This window comes from Cebus imitator, unplaced genomic scaffold (assembly GCF_001604975.1).
Source record: "Cebus imitator isolate Cc_AM_T3 unplaced genomic scaffold, Cebus_imitator-1.0 Scaffold477, whole genome shotgun sequence".
Taxonomy (NCBI): Eukaryota; Metazoa; Chordata; class Mammalia; order Primates; family Cebidae; genus Cebus; species Cebus imitator.
The window spans coordinates 1103070-1128909 of NW_016107792.1; the positions used below are offsets into that span (position 1 = coordinate 1103070).

General features: G+C 35.8%; 1 protein-coding gene across 1 annotated transcript in view; it reads left to right on the forward strand.

Annotated features, from left to right (window-relative positions):
* The window catches only part of CUNH12orf40 (chromosome unknown C12orf40 homolog), an 80219-nt gene that overhangs the window by 34181 nt on the left and 20198 nt on the right, over positions 1-25840 (forward strand). Inside the window, exons 8-11 of the mRNA XM_017512769.2 lie at positions 16114-16643; positions 16920-16989; positions 18218-18278; positions 23616-23679. Coding sequence (XP_017368258.1) covers positions 16114-16643; positions 16920-16989; positions 18218-18278; positions 23616-23679 — 725 coding nt within the window. The remainder of the gene's footprint in view (positions 1-16113; positions 16644-16919; positions 16990-18217; positions 18279-23615; positions 23680-25840) is intronic.

The window sequence follows — 25840 nt, forward strand, 5'->3', positions numbered from 1 at the left end:
TTGTGGAAAGTGAACATACTTTGTATGATTTGATCATTCCAGATTTATTGAGATTGGTATTGTGGCTAAGAATATGGTTTACATTTAATATGACAATGTATATGTTTGAGTTTAAGTCTGTCCTCTTGCTATTTGTATTTTATCTGCCCCTTTGCCTCTTTTTCTACTTTTATTTGATTTAAGTATTTTTGTGACTTCTTTTGGTCTCTTTTTTTGTTTATTAGCTGTAATTCTGTTCTATTATTGATTGCTTTAGACATTATAGAATATATATTAATGTATCAGATTATCTTCAAATTATAATATCAAGGATAGTATAAGAATCTTGCAGTAGTATACTTTTAATTTCTTCTCTCCTTTGGCCTTTATATTATATTCATGCACTTTATTTATGTGTATGCAGTGTTGTTTTATTTTAAATAAAGGTAAATAAGAAAATGTCATTCTTATATTTAAGCACAGTTATTATTTTTAGTGGTCTTCACCATTTAGTATAGATCTAGTTTTCCATCTGGTGTCATTTTCTGTTTGAAAGACTTAACATTTCTTATGTTGTAGATGTGGTGGTTATTGTTCTAATCTTTGTATATTTGCAAATCTTTATTTTGCTCTGTTTTTGAAAGATGTCTTTTGACTTGGTGTAGTTTCCAGCTAGAAGCTTGCTGTCATTATCCTAATATCTGTATATTTAATATAATTTTTCTCTTAAATCATGATTTTTTTTTAACCACTGATTTCTATTCTTTGATTAAGATTTTTTTTTCTATTCTTTTTGTTTGGGTTTTGTTGATCTTGGATTTATGGACTTACTATTTTTATCAAATTTGAAATTTTTGCAGCCATTGTTTCTTCAAATATTTTTTCTGACTCCTTTCCTTTTCCTTGGGGGACTCAATAAATTAGTCTACTTGAAATCTCAGTTTACTGATGCTATTTTATTTTTTCCAGTCTTTTTTCTCTCATTGTTTTATTTTGTGTAGATTATATTGCTATATCTTCAAAATCCCTAATTGTATCTCCTGTGTTGTCTTATCTGCTGTTAATCCTATCCAGTGTAATTTTCATCTCTAGAACTTTGATTGAGCTTTTCTTTTTTTTTTTCCCCCATTTATTTATTTTATTGCATTTTAGTTTTTGGGGTACTGTGAAGAACATGCAAAATTGTTTCATAGGTACACATGTGGCAGTGTGATTTGCTGCCTTCCTCCCCATCACCTACATCTGGCATTTCTCCCCATGCTATCTCTCCCCAGCTCCCCACCCCCCACCGTCCCTCCCCTATGTCCCCCCAACTGACCCCAGTGTGTAGTGCTCCCCTCCCTGTGTCCATGTGTTCTCATTGTTCAACACCCACCTATGAGTGAGAACATGCGGTGTTTGATCTTCTGCTCTTCTGTCAGTTTGCTGAGAATGATGGTTTCCAGGTTCATCCATGTCCCTACAAAGGACCCAAACTCATCGTTTTTGATGGCTGCATAATATTCCATAGTGTATATGTGCCACGTTTTCCCTATCCAGTCTATCGTCAATGGGCATTTGGGTTGGTTCCAGGTCTTTGCTATTGTAAACAGTGCTGCAATGAACATTCGTGTGCACATGTCCTTATAGTAGAACGATTTGTAATCCTTTGGATATATACCCAGTAATGGGATTGCTGGGTCAAATGGAATTTCTATTTCTATGTCCTTGAGGAATCGCCACACTGTCTTCCACTATGGTTGAACTAATTTACACTCCCACCAACAGTGCAAAAGTGTTCCTATTTCTCCACATCCTCTCCAGCATCTGTTGTCTCCAGATTTTTTAATGAGCTTTTCTTTTTAATCTTCCGTGTATCTATTAAGCATGTTCAGTCTTTCTTCTGTCTTCTTGAATACAGGAAATATAGTTATGATCTCTGTTTTAATGTCCTTGTCTATGAATTCCATTATTTTTGTCAGCTTGTGATCCGTTTTTAATAATTGATTTTGTTTCCTACAGATTTTCTCTTTCTTTTTATCCCTGATAATTTTGTTGGATTCTATACATTGTGAATTTCTATCTTTATGGTTATTGGACATTTTTATTTTCCTGCACATCATCCTGTAAATTGTTCAGGTACTTGGAAACAGTATGATCTTATTGAGGCTTGCTTTTACATTTTGTTAAGCAGCCTTCAGTTTGTAGCTAATTTTGCTCCACTGGTGAGGCAGTACCCTTCTGAATACTTTCTTGATTTCCCTGGAATTATGAAGTTTTCCACTCTAGTGGGTGGAAACAAAATTTTCCCAGCCTTAGTGAGCACCTGTGATTTTTCTGTTTTTCTCATCTTGGGTGGTACTTTTCACAGCTTTCACCAATTACTTCACATGCATGTGCTGATTAGTATTTAGTTGAGCCCTTGAGAAGAACACTGTGTAGATCTCCAGAGCCCTTACTCTTTGAAGCACTCTCTAGCTGGGCTCTGAGTTCTCCTTCCTTGTTCTGTGGCTTGAATATTCTCCAGACAATAACCTAGGAACAATTGTAGAGTTCGCCTCATTTGTTTTCTGTCTCTCAGGGGTCATTATCTTGCTTACCTGGTCTCTTGTGACTGAAAACTGTTGTCTCTTATATTTTGTTCTTTTTTTAAAAAAAAAATTTATTGATAAATGTTATTTAATATTATACATATTAATGGGGTACATGTGATATGTTGTTACATGCATAGAATGTGCAATGATCAAGTCAGGGTATTTAGGACATCCATCACCGTGAACACTGATCATTTTTATGTGTTGAGAACATTTTAAGTCCTCACCTCTAGCTGTTTTGAAATGTACAATAGATTTTTGTTAACTACAGCACCCTACACCACTATCAAACATTATAACTTATTCATTCTATCTAATTATATGTATCCATTAAACCTCCCTTTATACTCCTTTCTTTCCCTCTGCACACATACCTGCATCATTTCCAGCCTCTGGTAACTATTATTCTACTCCATTCCCAAGAGATAAACTCTTTTAGCTTTTACATGTGAGTGAGTACATGTGCTATTTGTCTTTCTGTGTCTGGCTTGTTTCACTTAACATAATGACGTCCAGTTCCATCCATGTTGCTGCAAATGATACAATTTCATTCTTTTTTAATGGGTGGATAGTATTCTGTTTTGTAAATTTACCACATTTTTATTATCCATTCATCTACTGAAGTATACCTAGGTTGATTCCGTATCTTCGCTATTGTATATAAGTGCTGTAATAAACATGGGGGTGCATATATTGTTTTGATAGACTGTTTTCCTTTTCTTTGGATAGATACCCAGTAGAAGGGTTGCTGGATCATACTGCTATTCTATTTTTAGGTTTTTTTTTTTTGAAAGTCTGCACATTGTTTCCATAATGACAGTACTAATTTACATTCTCACCAGCAATGTATGAGAGTTCTTTTTTCTCCATGTCCTTGCCAACATTTGTCATTTTTTAAAATGATAGCCATTCTAACTGAAATAGGAGGATACCTTATTGTGATTTTGATTTGCATTTCCCTAATGTTTAGTGATGTTGTTCATTTTTTTTATAGACCTTTTGGCCATTTGTTTGTCTTCTTTTGAGAAGTGTCTTTATCATTTGCCCACTTTTTAATGGGATTGTTTGTGTTTTTGCTGTTGAGTCATTTGAGTTTCTTGTATATTCTGGATATTGGTTCTTTGTCAGAATAATAGTTTGCAAATATTTTCTTTCATTCAGCAGGTTGTCTCTTCACTCTGGTGATTGTTTCCTTTACTGTGAAGAAGTTTTTATTTAACATAGTCCTACTTATCTATTTTTTTTCTTGTTGTCTCTGCTTTTGAAGTCTTAGTCATAAAATCTTTGCCTAGACCAATGTCCTGGAGTGTTTCCTCTGTATTTTCTTCTAATAGTTTTATCATTTCAAGCTATACATTTAAATCTTTAATATTTTGAGTTGATTTTTGCAAATGGTGAGAAATAGGGGTCTTCCACATATGGATTTCTAGTTTTCCCAGCACCATTTATTGAAAGTGTTCTTTTCCCAAGATATATTTGTGACACTTTTGTCAACAATCAGTTGACCATAAATATATAAGTTTATTTCTGGTTTCTCATTTCATTCCATTGGGCCATGTGGCTATTTTTGTATCAATGTCATGCTGTTTGGTTACTATAGCCTTGTAATATATTTTGAAGTTGGGTAGTGTGATGCCTCCAGCTTTGTTCTTTTTGCTCAGGATTGCATTGGCTTTTTGGGCCCTTTATTGGTTCCATACAAATTTAGGATTGTTTTTCTATATCTGTGAAAATTTCATTGGTATATTGGTAGGAATTACATTGACTCTGTATATTGCTTTGGGTAGTATGGTTATTTTAACAATACTCATTATTCCAATCCAGGAGCAATGGATTCCGTTTGTATCTTCTTCATTTTCTTTTATCAAAGAGCTGTAGTTTTCTTTGTAGAGACCTTTTATTTCCTTAGTTAAATTTATTCCTAGGTATTTTATTTTAATCTTTTGTAGCTCTATAATGAGATTGCTTTCTTGATTTGTTTTTCAGATAGTTCATTATTGATGCATACAAATTCTACTGATTTTTGTTTGTTGATGTTTTGTCCTGCAGCTTTACTGAATTTATCAAATCTAAGGGTCTTTTTTGGTGGAGTTTTTAGATTTTTCTAAATATAAGATCATGTCATCTGTAAAGCAGGACAATTTCACTTCCCCTTTTCCAGTTTAGATGCCTTTTGTTTCTTTCTCTTACCTCATTGCTCTGGCTAGGACTTGCAATACTATGTTGAATAGGAGTGGTGAAAGAGCATCCTTGTTTTGTTCGAGTTCTTGAAGGAAAGGCTTTCAGGTTTTTCCCACTCAGTATGATAACTGTAGGTTTGTCATAGATGGCCTTTATTATATTCAGATATGTTTCTTCTGTGCCTGGTTTGTTGAATGTTTTTATCATGAATGGGTGTAAAATTTTATCCCATGATTTTTCTAGATTAATTGGTAGGATAATATGGTTTTTGTCCTTCATTCTGTTAATGTTTTGTATCGCATTGATTGATTTGCATACGTTGAACTATCCCTATATCCCTAGGATAAATTCATTATTATCATGTATTATCATGTATTATCTTTTTAATGTACTTTTGGATTTGGTTTGCTATATTTTGTTGAGGATTTTTATGTCTGCTCATCAGGAATATTGGCCTATAATTTTCTTTTTGTTGTTGTGTAATTGTCTGGTTTTGATATCAGAGTAATGCTGGCTCCATACAATGAGTTAAGAATGAGTTTCCCCCTCTTCAATATTTTGTCTAGATGGTCTGTCTTATGCTTAGAGTGTGGTGTAGAAGTCTCCAACTATTATTATATTGGTGTCTCTATTTAGATCTAATAATATTTGCTTTACGAATCTGGATGCTCTAGTGTTGGGTACATATATATATTTAGAAATGTTATATCCTCCTGCTGAACTGATCCTTTTGTCATTATATAATGACCTTTGTTTCTTTTAACTGTTTTTGACTTAGAGCCTTCTCACTTTTGGTTTCCTTTTGTGTGGAAAATCTTTTTCCTTCTCTTTACTTTCAGTCTATATATGTCTTCACAGATGAATTGAGTTTCTTGGGAGTAGCATATAGTTTGATTATGGTTTCTTATTCATTCCGTGAATCTATGTCTTTTAATGGGAAATTTTAATCAGTTTACATTCAAAGTTATTCTTGTTATATGAGGACTTATTTCTGTCATTTTTGTCAATAGTCTCCCAGTTGTATTGTATTTCTTTTGTTCTCTGATTTATCTCATTATTTATCTTAATGGTTTGATTTTTGTGGTGTGGTAACATTTGAGTCCCTTTTCTTCCTTCTCTATATCTTTGATCTACCTGTTAGTTTTATACGTTCATGAATTTTCATGATGGTAGATTATTATCCCTTCACTTTGAAGTGTAAGATTCACCAAGCAATTCTTGTAGGGTAGGTCTAGTGGTAATGAATTGCCTGTTTTTTTGTTTTGTTTTGTTTTGATTTTTACTTGGGAAAGTTTTTATTTCTCTTTTGTTTTTGAGGGATAACTTTGCTGGGTATTTTTGGCTACCAGAATGTATCATCCCTTTCTCTCCTGGCCTGTAAAAATTCACTGTTAGTCTAATAGGGGTTCATTTATATATGACTACCTTTCTCTTGTTTTTAGAATTCTTTGTCTTTGTCTTTTTATTATTGTTATTATTCTTTTGAGACAGAGTCTTGCTTGCTCACTGCAACCTCTGCCTCCCAGGTTCAAGTGATTCTCGTTCCTCAGCCTCCCGAATAGCTGGGACAACAGGCGCGCACCACCACATCCAGCTAATTTTTGTATTTTTAGTAGAGACAGGGTTTTGCCACGTTGGTCGTACTGGTCTTGAACTCCTGACCTCAGTGATCTGCCCACCTTGCCCTCTCAGAGTGCTGAGATTACAGGCGTGAGCTACTGTGCCCAACCTGTTTTTGACTTTTGACAGCTTGACTATAATGTGCTGGGGGATAAGACCTTTTTCGGTTATATCTCTTTTGGGATCTTTTAGCTATCTGGATCTCTAAATTTCTTGCTAGTCTTGGGAAGTTTTCATGTATTATTTTATCAAATAGTTTTTTTTTATGCCATTAAACTTTTCTTCACCTTCTGAGATACTCAACATTTGAATATTTTGTCACTTTATGGTGTCTCATGTCAACGTTGTCTTTCGACATTTCTTCTTCCTCTTTCTATTCTTCCTCCTCTTCTTCCTCTTCTTCTTTCTTCTGCTTCTGCTTCTTTTCTTCTTTTTATTCGTCTAACTGGGTTATTTTGAAAGACCTGTCTTTAACTTCTGAAACTCTTCCATTTGATCTAATCTATTGATGATTCTGATTATATTTTTCATTTCATTCATTGACTTCTTTAGTTCCAGGACTTATTTTTTGTGACATCTCTCTCTTTGTGAATTTCTCATTTATATTTTAAATTGTTTTTCTGATTTCTTTGTATTTAATCTGTGTTCTTTGTTACTTCACTTAGCTTCTCTTATATCATGATTTTGAATTTTTTTCAGGTATTTCATAAATTTTTTTTTTGTTAAAATCTGTTGTTGGAGAATTATTGTCTTCCTTTGAAGGTGCCATATTTCCTTGCTTTTTCATGTTTATGTTCTTTTAACTGATATATGTGCACCAGATGTAATAGTTTCTTCTTGTGATTTTTTGGATTGACTTTCATAGGGGAAGACATTTTCCTGTTGGTGTATTCATAAAGTTGGCGGGCAAGGGCACTTGGATTTTGATTCTGGATACATGCAGTAGTGTAGCCTCTGTATAATTTCTTCAACTCTACACACTGTCAGTGGTGTCTGATTTCCTCATTGACTTAGGCCACAGAATTATTAGAGGAAGCTGTGGTGAGATTTTTCTGGGAATGGGATGCCAGGTTGGCCAGTCTTTGGGCCCCACTTGTGGCAATTGCATGCTAAGTGTGCCTGTTCTTGAGTCTCTAGTTAGCATGCTTAGGCTCTGGTGTTGACAGATCCAGGTCAGCCAATTCTTGGTCTTCCTGGCAACTTGCTCATGTTTTAGTTGTGTTAGTGGCAGACCAGGTGAGTGAGTAAGTCCTTGGGCTGCTATAAGGTGTATGTGGTGTGGGTGATGATAATCATGGTGGTGCGACAAACAGCCCTCAGATTTCCAGGTAGCACTTGGCGATAGTGGTGGCTTTGACAGGTTGGGTTGGACAGTCCCTAGGACCCTGGGTGGCGTGTGTGAGTGGGTGCTGGCACTGGTGGTAACAGCAAGCTAGGTAAGCTCATCCTCAAGCCGGCATCTCTGTATTCCTTCCCAGGGCAATCTGCAGGTCTCTGGATGGTAGATTGGGCACTGGTGCTGGGTTTTCTGGGCCTGTTGTTAGACTCAGGTGATATGCATACATGTCTGGAGCAAGATGTTCCCCAGGCCCTCAGGTGATGTGCTTGGGCACTAGGAGGTTAGTGCTAGGTAGGGCAGGTCTCTTCTTAAGTCCTTAGAGTGGTTTACATGGGTACAGGCTATGGTGGATGGGGCAGGAGAAGCCCCAGGACTCTAGAAGGAATACTAGGGCCCTGTGGTGGCAGGGGATGTGGGGCTGTTATTAAGCGCCCGATGTTGTATGAGTGTGCACCTGGGGTGACTGATGGAGTGAGCCAATTCCTGGGGCCTCGAGCATCATGCTTGGGTTTGGCAGATGCAGGGGTGTGTGGAAGGGATGGTGCCAGGCTAGGTGGGCCTGTTCTCAAGCCCCCGATGGTACATGGGTGTAGGCTGTAGTGAACAGGGCAGGGTGATCCCCAGGGCTTGAGCAGCGTGCCTGGGTGGCAGTGACAGCAGAGGCATTGGGTGGGGAAAGCCTGTCCTCAGGAGCATGCAAGTGTGAGGTGGCTCAGCTGCAAGGGGGAGGCAGTATCTATCTGTGGTAGATGCCTGAGGCAGGCAGATTTCAGGCTCTTTGACCCTTGGCAGTGGCAGTTGGTGGGGAGAACCTGTCTTCAGGGCATGCACAAGTGTGTGGCTGCCCTGTCACTGGGGAGGAGCTATAAGTGATAGCAGTTCCAGGCTGGCAGTTTTCTGGCTCTTGGGAGCACATGCTTTGGCACCCTTTGTACCAGGGGTAGTCTTCCTGGTGTGCTACAACACCTTTTCCCTAGTGTGCAGGGTACTGTGGGCTAGAGTACTGGGGACTCTGCTGATCCACAGGGTTTAACTGGTGTCTTACTGTTGCACTCATCCAGGTGGACATGGGAAAATGTCAGTGGGTGCTCTGAATGCTTCAGACTTTGGCTACCAGAGTTGGGGGGAAAAAAAACTCTTGTGTATGCCCTGAAAAATATAAAAGATATAAAGTCTTGGGAACTCTATGGTCCCATCTATCACTTGAGAAACTTGAAAATTTATCCTGGCCAGTGTAGGGCAAGCTTATATACCCCTTCTAACGGCCACAGGTTGTGCTCTCTTGAAAGTGCCACCTCTGGGCTGGAGGCCAGCCAACTCAGGCCATTACAACAACTCAGAACAAGCCTGCTCCAAAGGAGGAGAAAACAACGGCTAATTCCACCATTGCAATATCCTGGCTCTCCAGAGGTCCTGAGTGACAAATTCCACGTTGACAACTTCACTGTTGCATAAGCAGCATTCGAGAAAACCAGTGCACTAAACAAAACTACAACCAAGGACTCCCACAGAGTCCATGTCACTCCCCTGCCATCTCCACTGGAACAGGTGCTGTTATCCATGCCTGGGAGACATGAAAAAGTATCACATCATCACATCACATCACAGGACCCTTTGCAGACATTCTCTAGCACCAACCTGGAGCCTGATAGCCTCTCTGGATGGCTAGACCCAGAAGGACAATAACAATCACTGCAGTCCAGCTCACAGGAAGCCCCATCTGTAGGAGGACAGGGAGAGCATCACATCAAGGTATCACCCCGTGGGACAAAAGAATCTTAGCAGCAGCCCATGAGTACCAGATCTTTCCACTGAAACAGTCCACCCAAATGAGAAGGAACCAGAAAAGTAATTTTAGTACTATGATAAAACAAGTTTCTGTAACATCCCCAGAAGACCACACTAGCTCTCCAGCAATGGACCCAAACCAAGAAGAAATCTCTGAATTGCCAGATAAAGAATTCAGAAGGTTGATTATTATGCTACTTTAGGGGAGGTACTGGAGAAAGGAGAACACCAACTTAAGGAAATTAAAAAAAAAAAGAAACAACAACAACAACAACAACAAAAAAAGCAGGATATGGATGAAAAGGTCTCCAGAAAAATAGATGGCATAATGAAAAGACAATCACAACTTCAGTAAGTGAAAGACATACTTAGAGAAATACAAAATGCACTAGAAAGTTTCAACAATAGACTCAAACAAGTAGAAGAAAGAACTTGAGTTTGAAGATAAGGCTTTTGAATTAACCCAATCCAGCAAAGACAAAGAAAAACTAATTAATAAATAATAAATGAACAAAGAATTTGGGATTATGTTAAATAACCAAATGTAAGAATAATCAGTGTTCCTGAAGAAGAAGAGAAATCTAAAAGTGTGGAAAATTATTTGAGGGAATAGTTGAAAATAACTTCCCTAGTCTTCTAGAGATCTAGATATTCAAATATAAGAAGCTTAAAGAACACCCAGGAAATTCATTGCAAAAAGATAGTCACTTAGGCACATAGTCATCAAGTTAACTAAAGTCAAGACCAAAGAAAGAATTCTAAGAACTGTGAGACAAAAGCATCAGGTAACTTACAAAGGAGAACCTACAATATTAATGACAGATTTCTCAGCAGAAACCCTACAAGCAGAAGGGATTGGGATCCTATCTTTAGCCTCCTTAAACAAAATAATTATCCACAAAGAATTTTGTATCCAGTGAAACTAAGCTTCATAATGAGACATAAAGTATTTTTCAGACAAACATATGCTGAGAGAATTCACCACTACCAAGTCAGCATTACAAGAAATGATATAAGGAGTTTGAAATTTTGAAATTAAAACCTCAAAATACACCAAAAAAGAACTTCCTTAAAGTGTAAATCTCACAGGGTTTGTACAACACTAACACAAAGAAAAAAAAATACCAAGATATCCAGGCAACAACTAACATGGTAAATAGAAAAGTATTTCACATGTCAGTACTAACATTGAGTGTAAGTGGCCTAAATGCTCCACTTAAAAGATACGGAATGTCAGAATGAATAAAAATCCACCAACGAAGTATCTGTTGTCTTCAAGAGACTAACATAACACATAAGAACTCACATAAGGTGAAGAGATGGAAAAAGATTTTTCATGCAAATGGAAACCAAAAGCAAGCAGGAGTAGCTATTCTTATACAAAACAGACTTTAAAGCAAAAACAGTTAAAAAAAGACAAAGAGGGACATTATATAATGATAAAAGGATAAGTCCAACAGGAAAATATCACAATCCTAAATATACATGCACCTAACACAGGAGCTCCTAAATTTAAAAAACAATTACTACTACACCTAAGAAATGAGCTAGATGGCAACACAATAATAGTAAAGGATTTCAGTACTCCACTGACAACATTAGAGAGGTCATGAAGACAGAAAATCAACAAAGAAACAATGGGCTTAAACTGTACCCTACAACAAAAGGACCTAACAGATATTTACAGAATATTGTACCCAACAACTGCAGAATATACATTCTTTTCATCAGTACATGGAACATTCACCAAGACACACCTTTAGATAGGCTACAAAACAAATCTTAATAAATTTAAGAAAATAGAAATTATATTACATACTTTCTCAGATCACAGTGGGATAAAATTGGAAGTCAACTCCAAAAGGAACCCTTAAAACTGCACAAATACATGGAAATTAAATAATCTGCTTCTAAAGGATCTTTGGGTCAACAATGAAATCAAGATGGAAATCTAAGCATTCTTTGAACTGAACAATAATAATGACATAACCTGTGAAAACCTCTGGCGTATAGAAAAGTGGTGCTAAGAGGAAAGTTAATAGCATTAAATGCCTAAATCAAAAATTCTGGAAGTGCACAAATAGACAATCTAACGTCACACTTCAAGAAACAAGAGAAAAAAGAACAAAACAAACCCAAACCCAGCAGAAGAAAAGAAATACAAAGATCAGAGCAGTACTAAATGAAATGGAAAGAAATAGAAAAAAACAGTACAAAAGATAAATGAAACAAAAAGCTGGTTCTTTGAAAAGATAAAATTGATAGACTATTAGCAATATTAACAAAAGAATAGAAAAGACCCAAATAAGCTGAATTGGAAACAAAATAGGAGATATTACAACTGATACCACAGAAATACAAAATATTATTCAAGGCAACTGTGATCACCTTTACACATACAAATTAGCTAACCTACAGGGAGATTGATAAATGATAAATTCCTAGATATATACAACCCTCCTAGATTAAACCAGGAAGAAATAGAAACTCTGAGCAGACCAAAGAAGACAAGTAGTGAAACTGAAACAGCAATTTTAAGTATTGCTAACAAAAGAAAAAGTTTGGGACCAGATGGATTCACAGCTGAATTTTATCAACCATTCAAAGAAGAACTGGTACCAATTTTACTGAAACCATTCCAACGGATAAAGAGGGAATCCTCCCTAAATCATTCTGTGAAGCCAGTATCTCCCTAATACCGGAACCAGGAAAAGACATAACAAAAAAAGAAAACTAGAGACCAATATTTCTGATGAACATAGATGCAGAAATCCTCAACAGATTGCTAGATAACTGAATCCAACAGCATATCCAAAAGATACCATCAAGTGGTTTTCATACTAGGGGTGCAGGGATGGTTTAACATACATAAATCAATAAATATATACAACATAAACAGAATTAAAAACAAAAAATGATCATTTCAATAGATGCAGAAAAAGCACTTGACAAAATCTAGAATCCCTTTATGATTAAAACCCTCAGCGGAATCAGCATAAAAGGGTTATACCTTAAGATAATAAAAGCCATCCATGACAGACCCACAGCCAACATTATACTGAATGAGGGAAAGTTGAAATCATTCCCTGTGAGAACTGAATCAAGACAAGGATGCCCACTTTCACAACTTCTATTTAACATGGTACTGGAAGTCCTAGCTAGAGCATTCAGACAAGAGAAAGAAATAAAGGGCATCCAAATTGATAAAGAGGAAGTCAAACTGTTGCTGTTCACCAACTACATGATCATATACCTAGGAAACCTTAAGGACCCATCCAAAAATCTAGATCTGATAAATGAATTCAGCAAAGTTTGAGGGTACAAAATCAATGTACACAACTCAGTAGCACTGCTATACATCAACAGTGACTAAGCTGAGAATCAAATCAAGAACTTAACCCCTTTTACAACAGCTGCGAAAAATAAAATAGGAATATACCTAACTAAGGAGGTGAACAATCTCTATAAGGAAAACTACAAAACACCTCTTAAAGAACTCATAAATGACACAAATAAAAACACATCCCATGATCATGGATGGGTAGAATCAATATTGTGAAAATGATCATACTGCCAAAAGCAACTATAAATTCAGTGCATTTCCCATAAAAACACCACCAACCATTCTTAGAAGAACTAGATAAAAAAATCCTAAAATTCATATGAAACCCCAAAAAAACCATATTGCACTAAAGCAAGACTAAGCAAAAAACAAAAAAAAAACCAAATCTGGAGATATCACATTATCCAACTTCAAACAAGACTACAAAGCTATAGTTACCAAAATAACATGGTACTGGTATAAAAATAGGCATGTAGACAGAACAGAATAGAGAACCCAGAAATACAGCCAAATACTTAAAGTCAACTGATCTTCAACAAAGCAAACGAAAACAAAGTGGGGAAAGAACACTCTATTCAACAAATGGTGCTGGGATAATTGGCAAGCCACATGTAGAAGATGAAACTGGATCCTCATCTCTCACCTTATACGAAAATCAACTCAAGATGGATCAAAGACTTTAAGACCTGAAGCCATAGAAATTCTGGAAGACAACATTGGAAAAACTCTTCTATACATTGGCTTAGGCAAAGAGTTGATGACCAAGAACCAAAAGAAAATGCAACAAAACCAAAAATAAACAAATGGGACCTAATTAAACTAAAAATATGCACAGAAAAAGAAATAGACAACCCAGAAGGTGGGAGAAAAATCTTCCTACACTATGCACCTGCAAGTAGTAATATCCAGAATCTATAAGGAGCTCAAATCAGCAAGAAAAAAAGTAATCCCATCAAAAAATGGGCTAAGGACATGAATAGACAATTTGCAAAAGAAGATATACAAATGGCTGAAATACATATGAAAAAATGCTCAATCTCACTAAAGATCAGGGAAATGCAAATAGAAACCTCAATGCAATGACCACCTTACTCCTACAAAAATGGCCATAATTAAAAAGTGATAAAATAATAGATGTTGGCATGGATGTCGTGAAAAGGGGATACTTTTACACTACTGGTGGGTTTGTAAACTAGTACAACCACTATGGAAAACAGCATGGAGACTCCTTAAAGAACTAAAACTGGAACTACCATTTGATCCAGCAATTCCACTACTAGGTATCTACCCAGAGATAAATAAGATATATGAAAAAGACACTTGCATGTGCATGTTTATAGAAGCACAATTCACAACTGCAAAAATATGGAACCAGCCTAAATGCCCACCATCCAACAAGTGGATTAAGAAAATGTGTACGCGCGCGCATGCGCGCGCGCACACACACACACACATACACACATCGTGGAATACTACTCAGCCATAAAAAGGAATGAAACTATGGCATTCACAGCAACCCGGATAGAGTTGGAGACCATTATTCTAAGTGAAGTAACTTAGGAATGGAAAACCAAACGCTGTATGTTCTCACTTAAAAGTGGGAGCTAAGCTATGAGGACACAAAGGCATAAGATTGATATAATGGACCGGGCATGGTGGCTCATACCTATAATTCCGGCACTTTGAAAGGCTGAGGTGGGGGGATCACCTGAGGTTAGGGGTGAGTAGTTCGAGACCAGCTTGGCCAACGTGGTGAAACCCTGTCTCTACTAAAAATGCAAAAGTGAACTGGATATGGTGACACACACCTGTAATCCCAGCTACTCAGGAGGCTGAGGCAGGAAAATTGCTTGAACCCAGTAGGTGGAGGTTGCAGTGGGCCAAGATCATGCTACTGTACTCCAGCCCAGGATGAAAAGAGCAAAATTCCATCTCAAAAAAAAAAAAAAAAAAAAGATTGAGATAATGGATTCTGGGGACTCCGTGGGAGGGGTGGGGGATGGGAGGGGGGAAAAAAGACTACACATTGGGTACAGTGTACACTGCTCAGTGATGGGTGCACCAAAATCTCAGAAATCACCACTGAATAAATTATTCATGTAAGCAAACACCACCTGTTCTCCAAAAACTATTGAAAGAATAATAAATAAAATAACGATTTACATTTATAATATGCTTAATATCTTATAAAAAGCATTTACCTCTTTTTTATGTAGAGTAATAGATATTTTTCTCATGTTGATGGTGTATGTTAGTGCATACTATAGATGATACCTTTTGGTATAGCAAAATAGCATCATTCTGTCTAAAACGCTAATAAGGCCCTCATTGAGAAACAACATAGGATCATGAGCTGTGAACATTCATGGGTAAAACATTAATCTCTTTAACAACAAGCTGAGTTCTTTTATCTCTATCACCAATACATGGCCTAGTACCTGGAACAGAGTAGGTGATCATCAAATATTTGCTAAATGACTTAAAAATAGACTGGAAATCAGGGTTTTAGCAATCTGTGTTTGTTTGTTTGTTTCTGATTTTTTTGATATCTCCAACTTCTGGAACAACCCACTTCCAAATAAATCTGTAGATAGTCACCGACTATAAAATAGGAAACATCTTGATTTATTATTATTTTCCATTATAGTTTTGATTCTTGTACGCAAATTGGACTTAACCTAGAATTATTATTTTTGCATTAGAATAGAACTTACAAGCTATCTAGTTCATCAAATTGGTTTTTATATAATTCACCTTAGCTCTTGGTTTTATTACTTATATACACTTTTGTGTTTACATTGCTCTTCCTTGGGAACTTTATAATTGTTTTTTATCCATATTAGATTGAAAAATATGTTATAATGGTCTCATAACTATTTGATTTTATGTGTTAACACTGGTGATAAGTTTTCTCTACACAGTCTTCAAAATATCTTTCTCTGGTTAAATGGAACAGCAGCGACATACAGTGGTTGTCTAGTTTATATTTTAGATTTTATTACAGAAGATATACTATAGGTTGGTCATGTTTTAATTAAACCACACGCTAACATTTTATGTTGTAATAAACTGACCATAGAGTATTTTTATACCCAATAAGTCCTTAGAAGAGCACATTAGACAAATTTTCACCCAAAGCAATATTATTTATTTAAATATAAAAATAAAAATAGAATCTAGGTAAATGTTAGTAGCAACTAAATGTGTCCTCTAAGAATTTAAAGGAAGTGTTTCTAAATACAAATTATTCATGCTTTTTTTTGATAAATATGTTTTTGTTTGTCCCAAAGTCCAGGAAATAGGAATTTACTTAATAAACGACCTGCTATAATTATGGATGAAGATTGTAGAAGCATGGATGAAAGAAGACAGTCAGACTACATTACTGAAAAACACTCAATACAGCATATTTGGGGGGAAAATGGAAAAGAAGTTTCACATTTTCTTGAAGATGTGAACCAGTCTATTCCTTACCTTCTATCAGAGCATTGTGACTCTCTTGTTAGTCAAAATATGATCAATTTATTAAACATAGATCAGCAAAGGATAAAAAAAACATTTAACAAATGTGATTCTGATAGTTTGGGAGATATTTGTGTAGTCACTAGTTCTGATAAAAACCATTTAAGTGACAGATACATTAGAAACATTTTTACAGTTCCAGAGTTGACTTTTAGTAATTCAACTCTGAATAAAACAAGTTATCCAGAACAATGTCAGCCAAACAAAAAGTATCAGAAAGAGTACAACAATAATGAAAGAAATGATCTTAGTACATCTATTGAGAAAGATTACTACCCAACCAGCTCTGAAAGAAAAGGTTGGTATTGTACCTGGAAAATCCAATAACCTATTCTTTTTTTACTTTCATCTTTACTATACATATTTGTACATTTATACATACACACGTCTCATATTTGTATGTGTGTTTATGTGTTTGGAGGAAAACAAAACCAAAAATAGAATGGCATTCTATTATATAACATTGCAGACCAGTGATTTTCCTCTGTGTGTGTCATGGTAATATGCTTCAAATTAAAAAATGAAAATAGACTATGCTAAGTTTTTAACTTCGTGCATACTTTTATTTTTTAAGGAAAACTTGAAAATGATTACAAAGAGAAGACGTCACAGAAAAGCATTCAGAAATATCCAGTGAACTCTATGTAAGTTTTTAGGTAAATCTGGGGAATACAAATCAAGATCTAGTATGATGCATGATGAAGGTTGAATTGATGCAAAGTGAGGTAGGCGTATTGCCATATGAGGGTGGGCAGGCAACCTGGTCTCCAAGGAGCCATACCAGAAGTCACAATCTTGATAATATCACCCCAGTTGAGAGTGTGGTGCTCATATTTGCCAGCTCCCAAATACCTTCTTATCTAATAGTATTGATTAGATTTGAGGAAATTGACTCAATGTGTCCAAGAAACTCATATCCACCAGAATGTCAATTGATTAAGAAATAGGTAACATGCATAGGAAGCCTTATTGACATGAAAAAGCATGTTTTCTTACTTTCATACAGCTCTCAATGGGAAGGTTGCTTGCTGGCTTGGTATAGAAGTGCTACAGGGAGTGATAGAATTCAGATGTTAGTGGCATAAGCATATCAGCAAATTATAGGACAGTGTACATTCTAGGAATAGAGCACTCTCCTCATTGCCAACATTTTCCTCTCACAGACTCCATGTTTTCTCTCTGTTCAAGATTACAATCTCGTCTACCCATACATTGAAAACAATTATGTTCCACCAGATTTTTCTTTCTCCTCTTGCAGCTGGTATACAAAATGTTCTGAATTTAAGGTGATTTTTACACTCATCCATTATGTGTTGATATTAAATTTATTCCTTAGAGTTTGAGAACTGTCTTCCAGGCTTTTCTGAATAATGGCCTGCAATTATAAGTAACTAAAAAAAAGTTTTTTTTAGCTAGTAGTTTCTGAATAGTCCTAACTTTCTTGGTAATAATTGCAGTTTAGCCAATCTTTCTGATTGGAAATCATGAACTAGAATAAATTTATATTCTGGAAGTGATTTCTTGTGGAATTATTAAAAATATTGATTGATTACAAAGATGCAGTTTTAACAGAATTGGCATATAAAATTAAAACACAGACTTATGAAACATTTTATTAAAGCAATTTAGAACATGGTTCTCAAGCCTGACTGAAGGTCAAGATTGCTTCAGGGAGTGATTTTAAACTGTAGAATACAAGATTGACCTCTACATAATAAGTGGGTTCCTTGGCATGAAGCTTATGAATCTTTACTTTTAAAAAAGCTTCCCATACAATTCTGATCTGAAGCCAAGTTTGGGAACTATAATTTAGAACAGTAATTCCCAGAGGGAATGCAACAAACTTTAATACTGTGTATTTATAATCCTTAGGGGAAATATACCTTCGGAAGAAATGCACTCTAAGCAGTCATGGGACTTTGGACTTAATGAGGTAAAAGCACAGTTCTCACATTTTCTTCTCAATTAAGTCAGTTTATGTTACCATATCATATTTCTGTATTTACAGGTCCACTTTGATTTAAGGTTAACATTTATTCATAAATTTTTTAGATGGACTATTTTTCTTATGCTTTTTTTTTATTCTGAGGAAATTATAACTTAGATCTAGAAACAAGAACACATATTCAGAGACTGTTATATGCTTTGAGACAAACCAATCTTGAGGACATTTTAAATACTTTTTTAAAAAAAGTATTACAAAACTACTTCTGTATTACTTCATTCTTGCATTACTATAAAGAAATACCTGAGACTGGGTAATTTATAAAGAAAAGAGATTTAGTTGGCTCATGGTTCCGCAGGTTGTACAGGAAGCATGATGCTGACATCTGATTGATTTCTGGGAGGCCTCAGCGAACTTGTAATTATAGCAGAGGGCAAAGGGGGAACAAGGAGTCTCACATGGCAGGAGCAGGAGCAAGAGAGAGTGGGTAGGGAGATGCCACAGACTTCTAAATGCCCAGATTATGGGAGAATGAACTCACTATTGTGAGGACAGCACCAAGTAGGATGATGCTAAAACATTGAGGAGAAATCACTGCCCCCCCATGATCCAATCATCCCCCACCAAGCCCCACCTCCAACACTCAGGATTACAATTTTATATGAGATTTGGCAGGGATATAGATCCAAACCGTATCATTCCACCCCAGCCCTTCAAATCTCATGTTCTTCTCACATTGCAAAATATAATCATGCATTTCCAACAGTCCTTCCAAGGCTTAACTCATTCCAGCGTTAACTCAAAATCAAAGTCTCCTCTGAGACAAGGCAAGTCCCTTCCATCTATGAGTCTGTAAAAAAAAAAAAAAAAAAAAAAAAAAGGAGTTACTTCTAAGATTCAATGGGGGTGCAATCATTGGATAAATATTTCCATTCCAAAAGAGAGAAATAGGCCAAAAGAAAGGGGCTACTGGCCCTGTGCTAGTCTGAAACCCAACAGGGCAGTCATAAATCTGGAGAAACTACTTCCTAGGATTTAGTCACCTCCCATTGGGTCCCATCTCCAACACTGGGATATAATTTGACATGAGATTTGCTGGGGGGCATCCCAAGATCCAAATTATATCATCTTTCAATAAGAAAATGCTGTAGATTTCAATGTGCTATGTAGTTTTGTATTTGTCAGCGCATTGAAACATCTATAAACACTGGTTATGTAATGTTATAATACCTTGCCATAATGAGGGTGTAATTTTTGCAATAGTGCTAGGAAATTTATGTAGTTTATTTCTAATCGACAGGATTCTGAGTCACTTAAGTCTTCACAGCAAAAGAGACTGAAATTTAGAGAGATTAGATAACTTGTTTGAGGTCACACTCTCAAGATAGGAAAGCCAGGATTCAAACTACTGTCTTAGCTGACTCGATATTTTCAACTATACTGTTTTCCCTTTTTCCTTCAATAAATATTGAGTACATATTATGAATTCATTTAAAGCCACTTATTGAATATCTCTTGTATGCTAGACACTGGGGATAAAATGGCCCTTTGTTCTCAAGATTATAATTTAATGCACTAGACTCTGCAAGGTACAGAGATGAAAGACTTGGAACCTGCCTTTAAGAAGTCTTTATCTAGTGGCTAGTCAGAAAGAGAAAAAAATATAATGCATTTAGATAAATTGCTTGAATTGAAGTTTGTATTGGGTTATTAAAAAAAGACTTCTAAGTTTCATCTGTAAACATAAGGAAGATGTGATGGAGGTAACTTTTGAGCACAGTATCAATAAGTGGTTTATAAAATGATGAAACTGGGAATAAGTAGCAACAAACAAAAAAAAGATGTCAGAGTATAACCTGTTTTAGAAATTTCAAGTACCTTGTTTCATTCTAGTTATTGTTATAGCTACTATTTATAATACTAATTATAAGGAGTGCAGGAGTGGCCAAGGTAATTCTAGACAATAGAAAGAGGTACATAAATGGCCTCGTGTGATATAATTCTTGATTATTAAACAGAGATCCATTAAATAAACTTGAGCAGAGGAATAATGATGACATCAGAGTAATAAAAAAAAGTTGACTCTAGTAACAATGAGGAGGGATTTGATAAGTGGAACAACTCAGGGGAAGAAATAAGGAGAGCTTGAAGTTTTGCAATAGTAGTAAGGATGAAAGTGAGAGAAGAGATTGAGATCTAGAATTGGTAGTACTCAGTGACTGGTGATTAGTTAAGAGAGAAGGAAGAAATTGTGGAAGACCTGGATTTATTTATTATTTGGGTAAATGGGTAGTTGATGCAATTATGCCACTGAACAAGATTGGAACCATAGGAAGAGGTGGCAGGAAAGGTTAACTCTCCAACAAAATTCATTTTATTTTTTTGTAGAATGTGCCCTTTTTAATAAAATAGAACTGCACTGTGAAATGGCTTCCCAGCCAAGGAACATGTTTCCTAACATCCATCCATGTATGGCCATATGGTTAGATCTCATTAATGAAATGTTAGGAGAAGTGATGTGCATCATTTTAGGTCAAGACTTATAAGAAAAGGGAATTATTTTTCCATGCTGTCTTTCTTTTGATGGCTAGATGGCAGTGAGGCCCCAAGGGATAATGGAGCCATAAGATGGAAAGGACTGGGTCTCTCAATCACTACATGGAGGAAGATTGCCTGCTTACCAGCAACCCTCACTTTAGATTATTACACAAGAGAGAAATGATTGTGTTTGGCATTATACATTTTGTGATATACTTTTTAAAAATAATACCAAGCATTACTCTGATTCAGAGGAGAAGCAGATTTCTGAGAGAGATAAGTTTGACCCACTGAGCTCACATGAGGATCTTCTGAAAAAAACCCGTGATCTACGTGGAGATGCATAGTGGACAATTATATATACAGGGTTTGAGATCAGAAGAGATTTTTAGCCTTTAATTAATAGATAATTGACTACATCCATGTGTATGATTCTCGAGAGAAAGTGTGTAGAAGAAGAACAAAATTTTTCAGATGCCTGAGAAAGCACAACATTTCAGATTGGAGGGTGTGCAGTATAAGAGGAACCAGAAACAGGCTGAGATTGAGCTACTAGAGATGTTTGAGGAGTACTAGAAGAATAGTGTCATAGGAAAGAAAAAGGAGATACTTTCAAGGAGGAGAATGTGGTTAGTAGTGATGGATGCTGAACTGTTACTCCTTTAAATAATTCATATTTTCCCAAATATGAATAATATAGATGTATCCTCTAAAAAGATGAATTATCAACAGAGTATAATACTTCAAAAACAAATTCTGTTTCACAACACCTATGTCAAAAAGCTAGCAGCTTGAATGTAGCTAGAACTAGTCAAAAAAGAGAAAAGCCCATTGGTGTAGCCCAAAAGGAATCAGGTGCTACGAGGAGTTCTTTGGGTAGAGCAGGTGTTGGGACTTTTAAATTGTGATGCCTGTCCATGGCCAAAGGTGCAGTAGAACCCTGACTAAAATTAGATTCTACCAGAGGGGCCAAGGCAGGAGTTACCAATAAGACAGAATGAAGGGGTAGGAGCAGAAAGAAGGCTGGGTTGCACTTGCCCACTGGTTAGGTAAAATTAAAACTGGTAGATTCTGCTGAGGAAGAATTGATGAAGAAACATATGGGCTAAAACAGGCTACCAGAAAAACCTCTTGGATGGGGACATGCGGTGTTCTCAAGAGCCTTTGGTGGGAGTGGAAGAGAATAGGAAAGAACAAAGTATTGGAGGAGTATAATTACTTAATTTTAAAGGATTAATAGAGGAATAAAGTTTAAATACAGTTGTTAAAATGGGAAGGCAATCACCAGAGAAGTGGAGACATGGAAGAACAAAATTCAAAAGTGATGATGTCACACTCGGAAACCTGATCAAGATGGGAAGAAATGAAATAGCAATTCTATATGAAGTGTATGGAATGAAACCCACTTAGCAATTAACATATTGAGTATGAATTTATATATTGAATATGAATTCTTTTCAAGATTGAAAGAATATCAAATTATGAAGAAAAAATCCATATAGTTTATAAGAAACATATCTAGAATATAATAAGGTTGAAAGCAAACAAATAGGAAAATGCAATATAAATGCAATAAAAAGCCCATTCTGGAAAGAGAAAAATAGGAGATACCACTCTTCTGATCCATAGCATCTATAAAATACTGCTGGGCATGCATTGTGAAGGCTTGCCATCCTGGAGAATGGAGGAAGCTCGTGAATAACTTAGTGTCTTATCCTTTGGGAAGATCTTTGAAAAAATGAAAAAGCTTCTAGTAATCATAGTAAAATGCAGCTAAAGACAGACAAGCATAGTAAGGCAATTTGGAAATTCGTTATTCTTTACTTAATTTCCTAAGTTAGATCTCTCCTTAGATAAATTCCTTAGATTTTCTTTAGGGCTTACTTAATAAATCATGTTTGCAAATGTACCATGGGCTTGTAGAAATTTATTCTATATATTCTCTATTGGCAGGATATAGCATTATAGATAGACAAAATAAAGGAGAAACTGTCTAGCCGCTTGCCAAACCTGACTCCCTTTTCTCTTGGACATACAGCTAGAGTATATTTCCCAACCTCCCTTGAAATTGGTTTAGACATGTGACATAAGTTCTGGTCATAGGCAGAAGTAATGTAAACTACTGCGGGTCCTGGTCCATAAAAATCTTCCCCCAAATCTTCCACTTCCTTTTCCCTTCTGCTCTGTGATAACAATATATTTATTAATAGAAACCACTAGTTTAGGGCCTGAATAACTACATGGAGCAGAGCCCTTTCTCTAACCCCACGATTTTACCATTTAAAAATCTTTTCTCTTCAACACAGGACACATTCAAGCCCCAAACCTGCGACAAAAACACAAAACTTTCAAGAAAGCTCTACAGACCCCAAGGCAGGCCTGTACTCCAGTGATCTGTTTGCCCTAAAGAAAATCTAAGGAATTTATCTAAGGAGAGATCTAACTTAGGAAATTAAGTAAAGAATAACGAATTTCCAAATTGCCTTACTATGCTTGTCTTTCTTTAGCTGCATTTTACTATGATTACTAGAAGCTTTTTCATTTTGTTAGTAATTAATTTCTTGGTAAGTGTCTATTCTGTTGCTTACTGTTTTTAAACCAATTTGAATTTCATTTTATTGTTCACCACAGGCAATTTTTACTTTGTGGTTTTAAAATAAACCATGTTGAACTGAAGTAATGTAAAAGAAAAGTACTATAAAATGAATTGGTGGTATAAATAGGGTAGATCTAAGTGAACATTATTATGTATACTTTGGAATTGTTAACATTTTGGTTTTCTCCTAGATTCTGATGGAAGAAGGAAGAATATGTTCTTTAAAAAGCAGGCCAACATCTACTGAGAAAATCTGTCAGTATAACAGTATAAGTTAATTTTATTTTATATGAAAAACTAACAAACAGAAATCAGTTAAATTTTAAGTGATTTTTTAGATGTTTGCCAACAAATATATATCCTGGATATTTTAGTACCACTAATGCAATTGACTCTTTAAAATCACCTTTATATTTTCTTAAATATACATAATGAGTACATTAATGCATATGTACAATTTAGCAAATAATAAAACAGATAAGCCTTGTGTTCACTAGATAGCTTACAAAACAATGCAATACTTTGGAAGATTTCTTCAATTGTATTTCATATCCTGCCCTCTAGAGGTAACTATTATCTTGAATTGGTTTTTTGTTATAACACAGACTTTCATTGCTTTATTTTTAACTTTGTACACATTGATCCAACTCTATATATTTTTCTGCAACTTGCTTTTTTATTTTTTTACCCAGTATTATATTTTGTGGTTCATCCACTTTGAAACTTGTAGCTCTAGTACATTCATTATTTTTCCTGTTATATAGCATTCTATTGTATAAATATATCACAACATATGCATTTTCTAACAATGGATATTTAGGTTGTTTTGAATATTTTGCTTAGGTTGTTTTGAATATTTTCCTATGATGAACAATGCTACCTGGACTATTGCTGACATTTCTCCTTGCACACATGTATAAAATGTTTCTCTAGGAGTAGAATTTCTACTCCTAGAAATTCTTTAATGTCTAAGAGTAGAATTGCTAGACATATGATATGCACATCCTTGCAACTTCAAGGTAATGCAAAATTATTTTTCTAATTGGTTATGCTAATTGTACGCCTCTTAGCAAGGGGTAAGCGTCTTAGTTGTTACATGTTTTCACTAACAGTATCTCAGTCTTTTACTATTGGTAATCTGATAGCTCATTGTAGTTCTAATTTATATTTCTCTGATTGCTTATTAGGTTAACTGGCCATTGATATTTCATTTGTGAAATGTCATTTGCTCATGTTCCTTTTCTGAAGTTTGCTTTTCCTTCTGGGATGTGTCTGTATCTCATCCTATATGTATTTTAAGTGTCCTCGATGCTTACTGCTTGTAGGCTTGTATGTATCAAATACTTCATATTTGAGTGATTTTTTAATTCTATACTGTCTTTTTACAGACAGAAGCTTCATGTTGATCTGGTACTCTTTTAAGTATTCTGTGCTGGCATAGTCCTTTATGTTATCTAGTCTGATGGAATACCTTGAAACTTTTTATGATTTATGTTTTTGAATATAGAAAATACTAGTCCAGTTTCTTTTCTTTCTTTCCCTTTGGACAATGTTTTTTTTATAGTTTATGTTCTGGGATACATGCGCAGAACGTGCAAGTTTGTTACATAGGTACACATGTGCCATGGTGGGTTGCTGCATCTATCACCCCATCATCTTCATTAGGTATTTCCCTTAATACTATTCCTCTCTTATCCCCCCATCCCCCGATATCCCTCCACTAGGTTCCATCCCCCTCAACAGGCCCTTGTGTGTGATGTTTCCCTCCCAGTGTCCATGGGTTCTCATGTTCAGCACCAACTTATGAGTGAGAACATGAGGTATTTGGCTTTCTGTTCTTGTGTCAGTTTGCTGAGAATGATAGTTTCCAGCTTCATCCATGTCCCTGCAAAGGACATGAACTCATCCTTTTTTATGACTGCATAGTATTCCATGGTGTATATATGCCACCTTTTCTTTATCCAGTCTATCATTGATGGGCCTTTGTGTTGGTTCCAAGTCTTTGCTATTGTGAACGGTGCTGCAATAAACATATGTGTGCATGTGTCTTTATAATAGAATGATTTATAATATTTTGGGTATAAACCCGGTAATGGGATTGCTGGGTCAAATGCTATTTCTGGTTCTAGATGCTTGAGGAATTGCCACAATGTCTTCCACAATGGTTGAACTAATTTCCACTTGAATCAACAGTGTAAAAGCATTCCTATTTCTCCACATCCTTTCCAGCATCTGTTGTCTCCTGACTTTTTAATGATCGCTGTTCTAACTTGCGTGAGATGGTATCTCAATGTGGTTTTGATTTGCATTTCTCAAATGAGCAGTGATGATCTTTTCATATGTTTTTTGGCTGCATAAATGTCTTCTGGTCTGTATCTCTGTTTTGGTACCAGTACCATGCTGTTTTGATTACTGT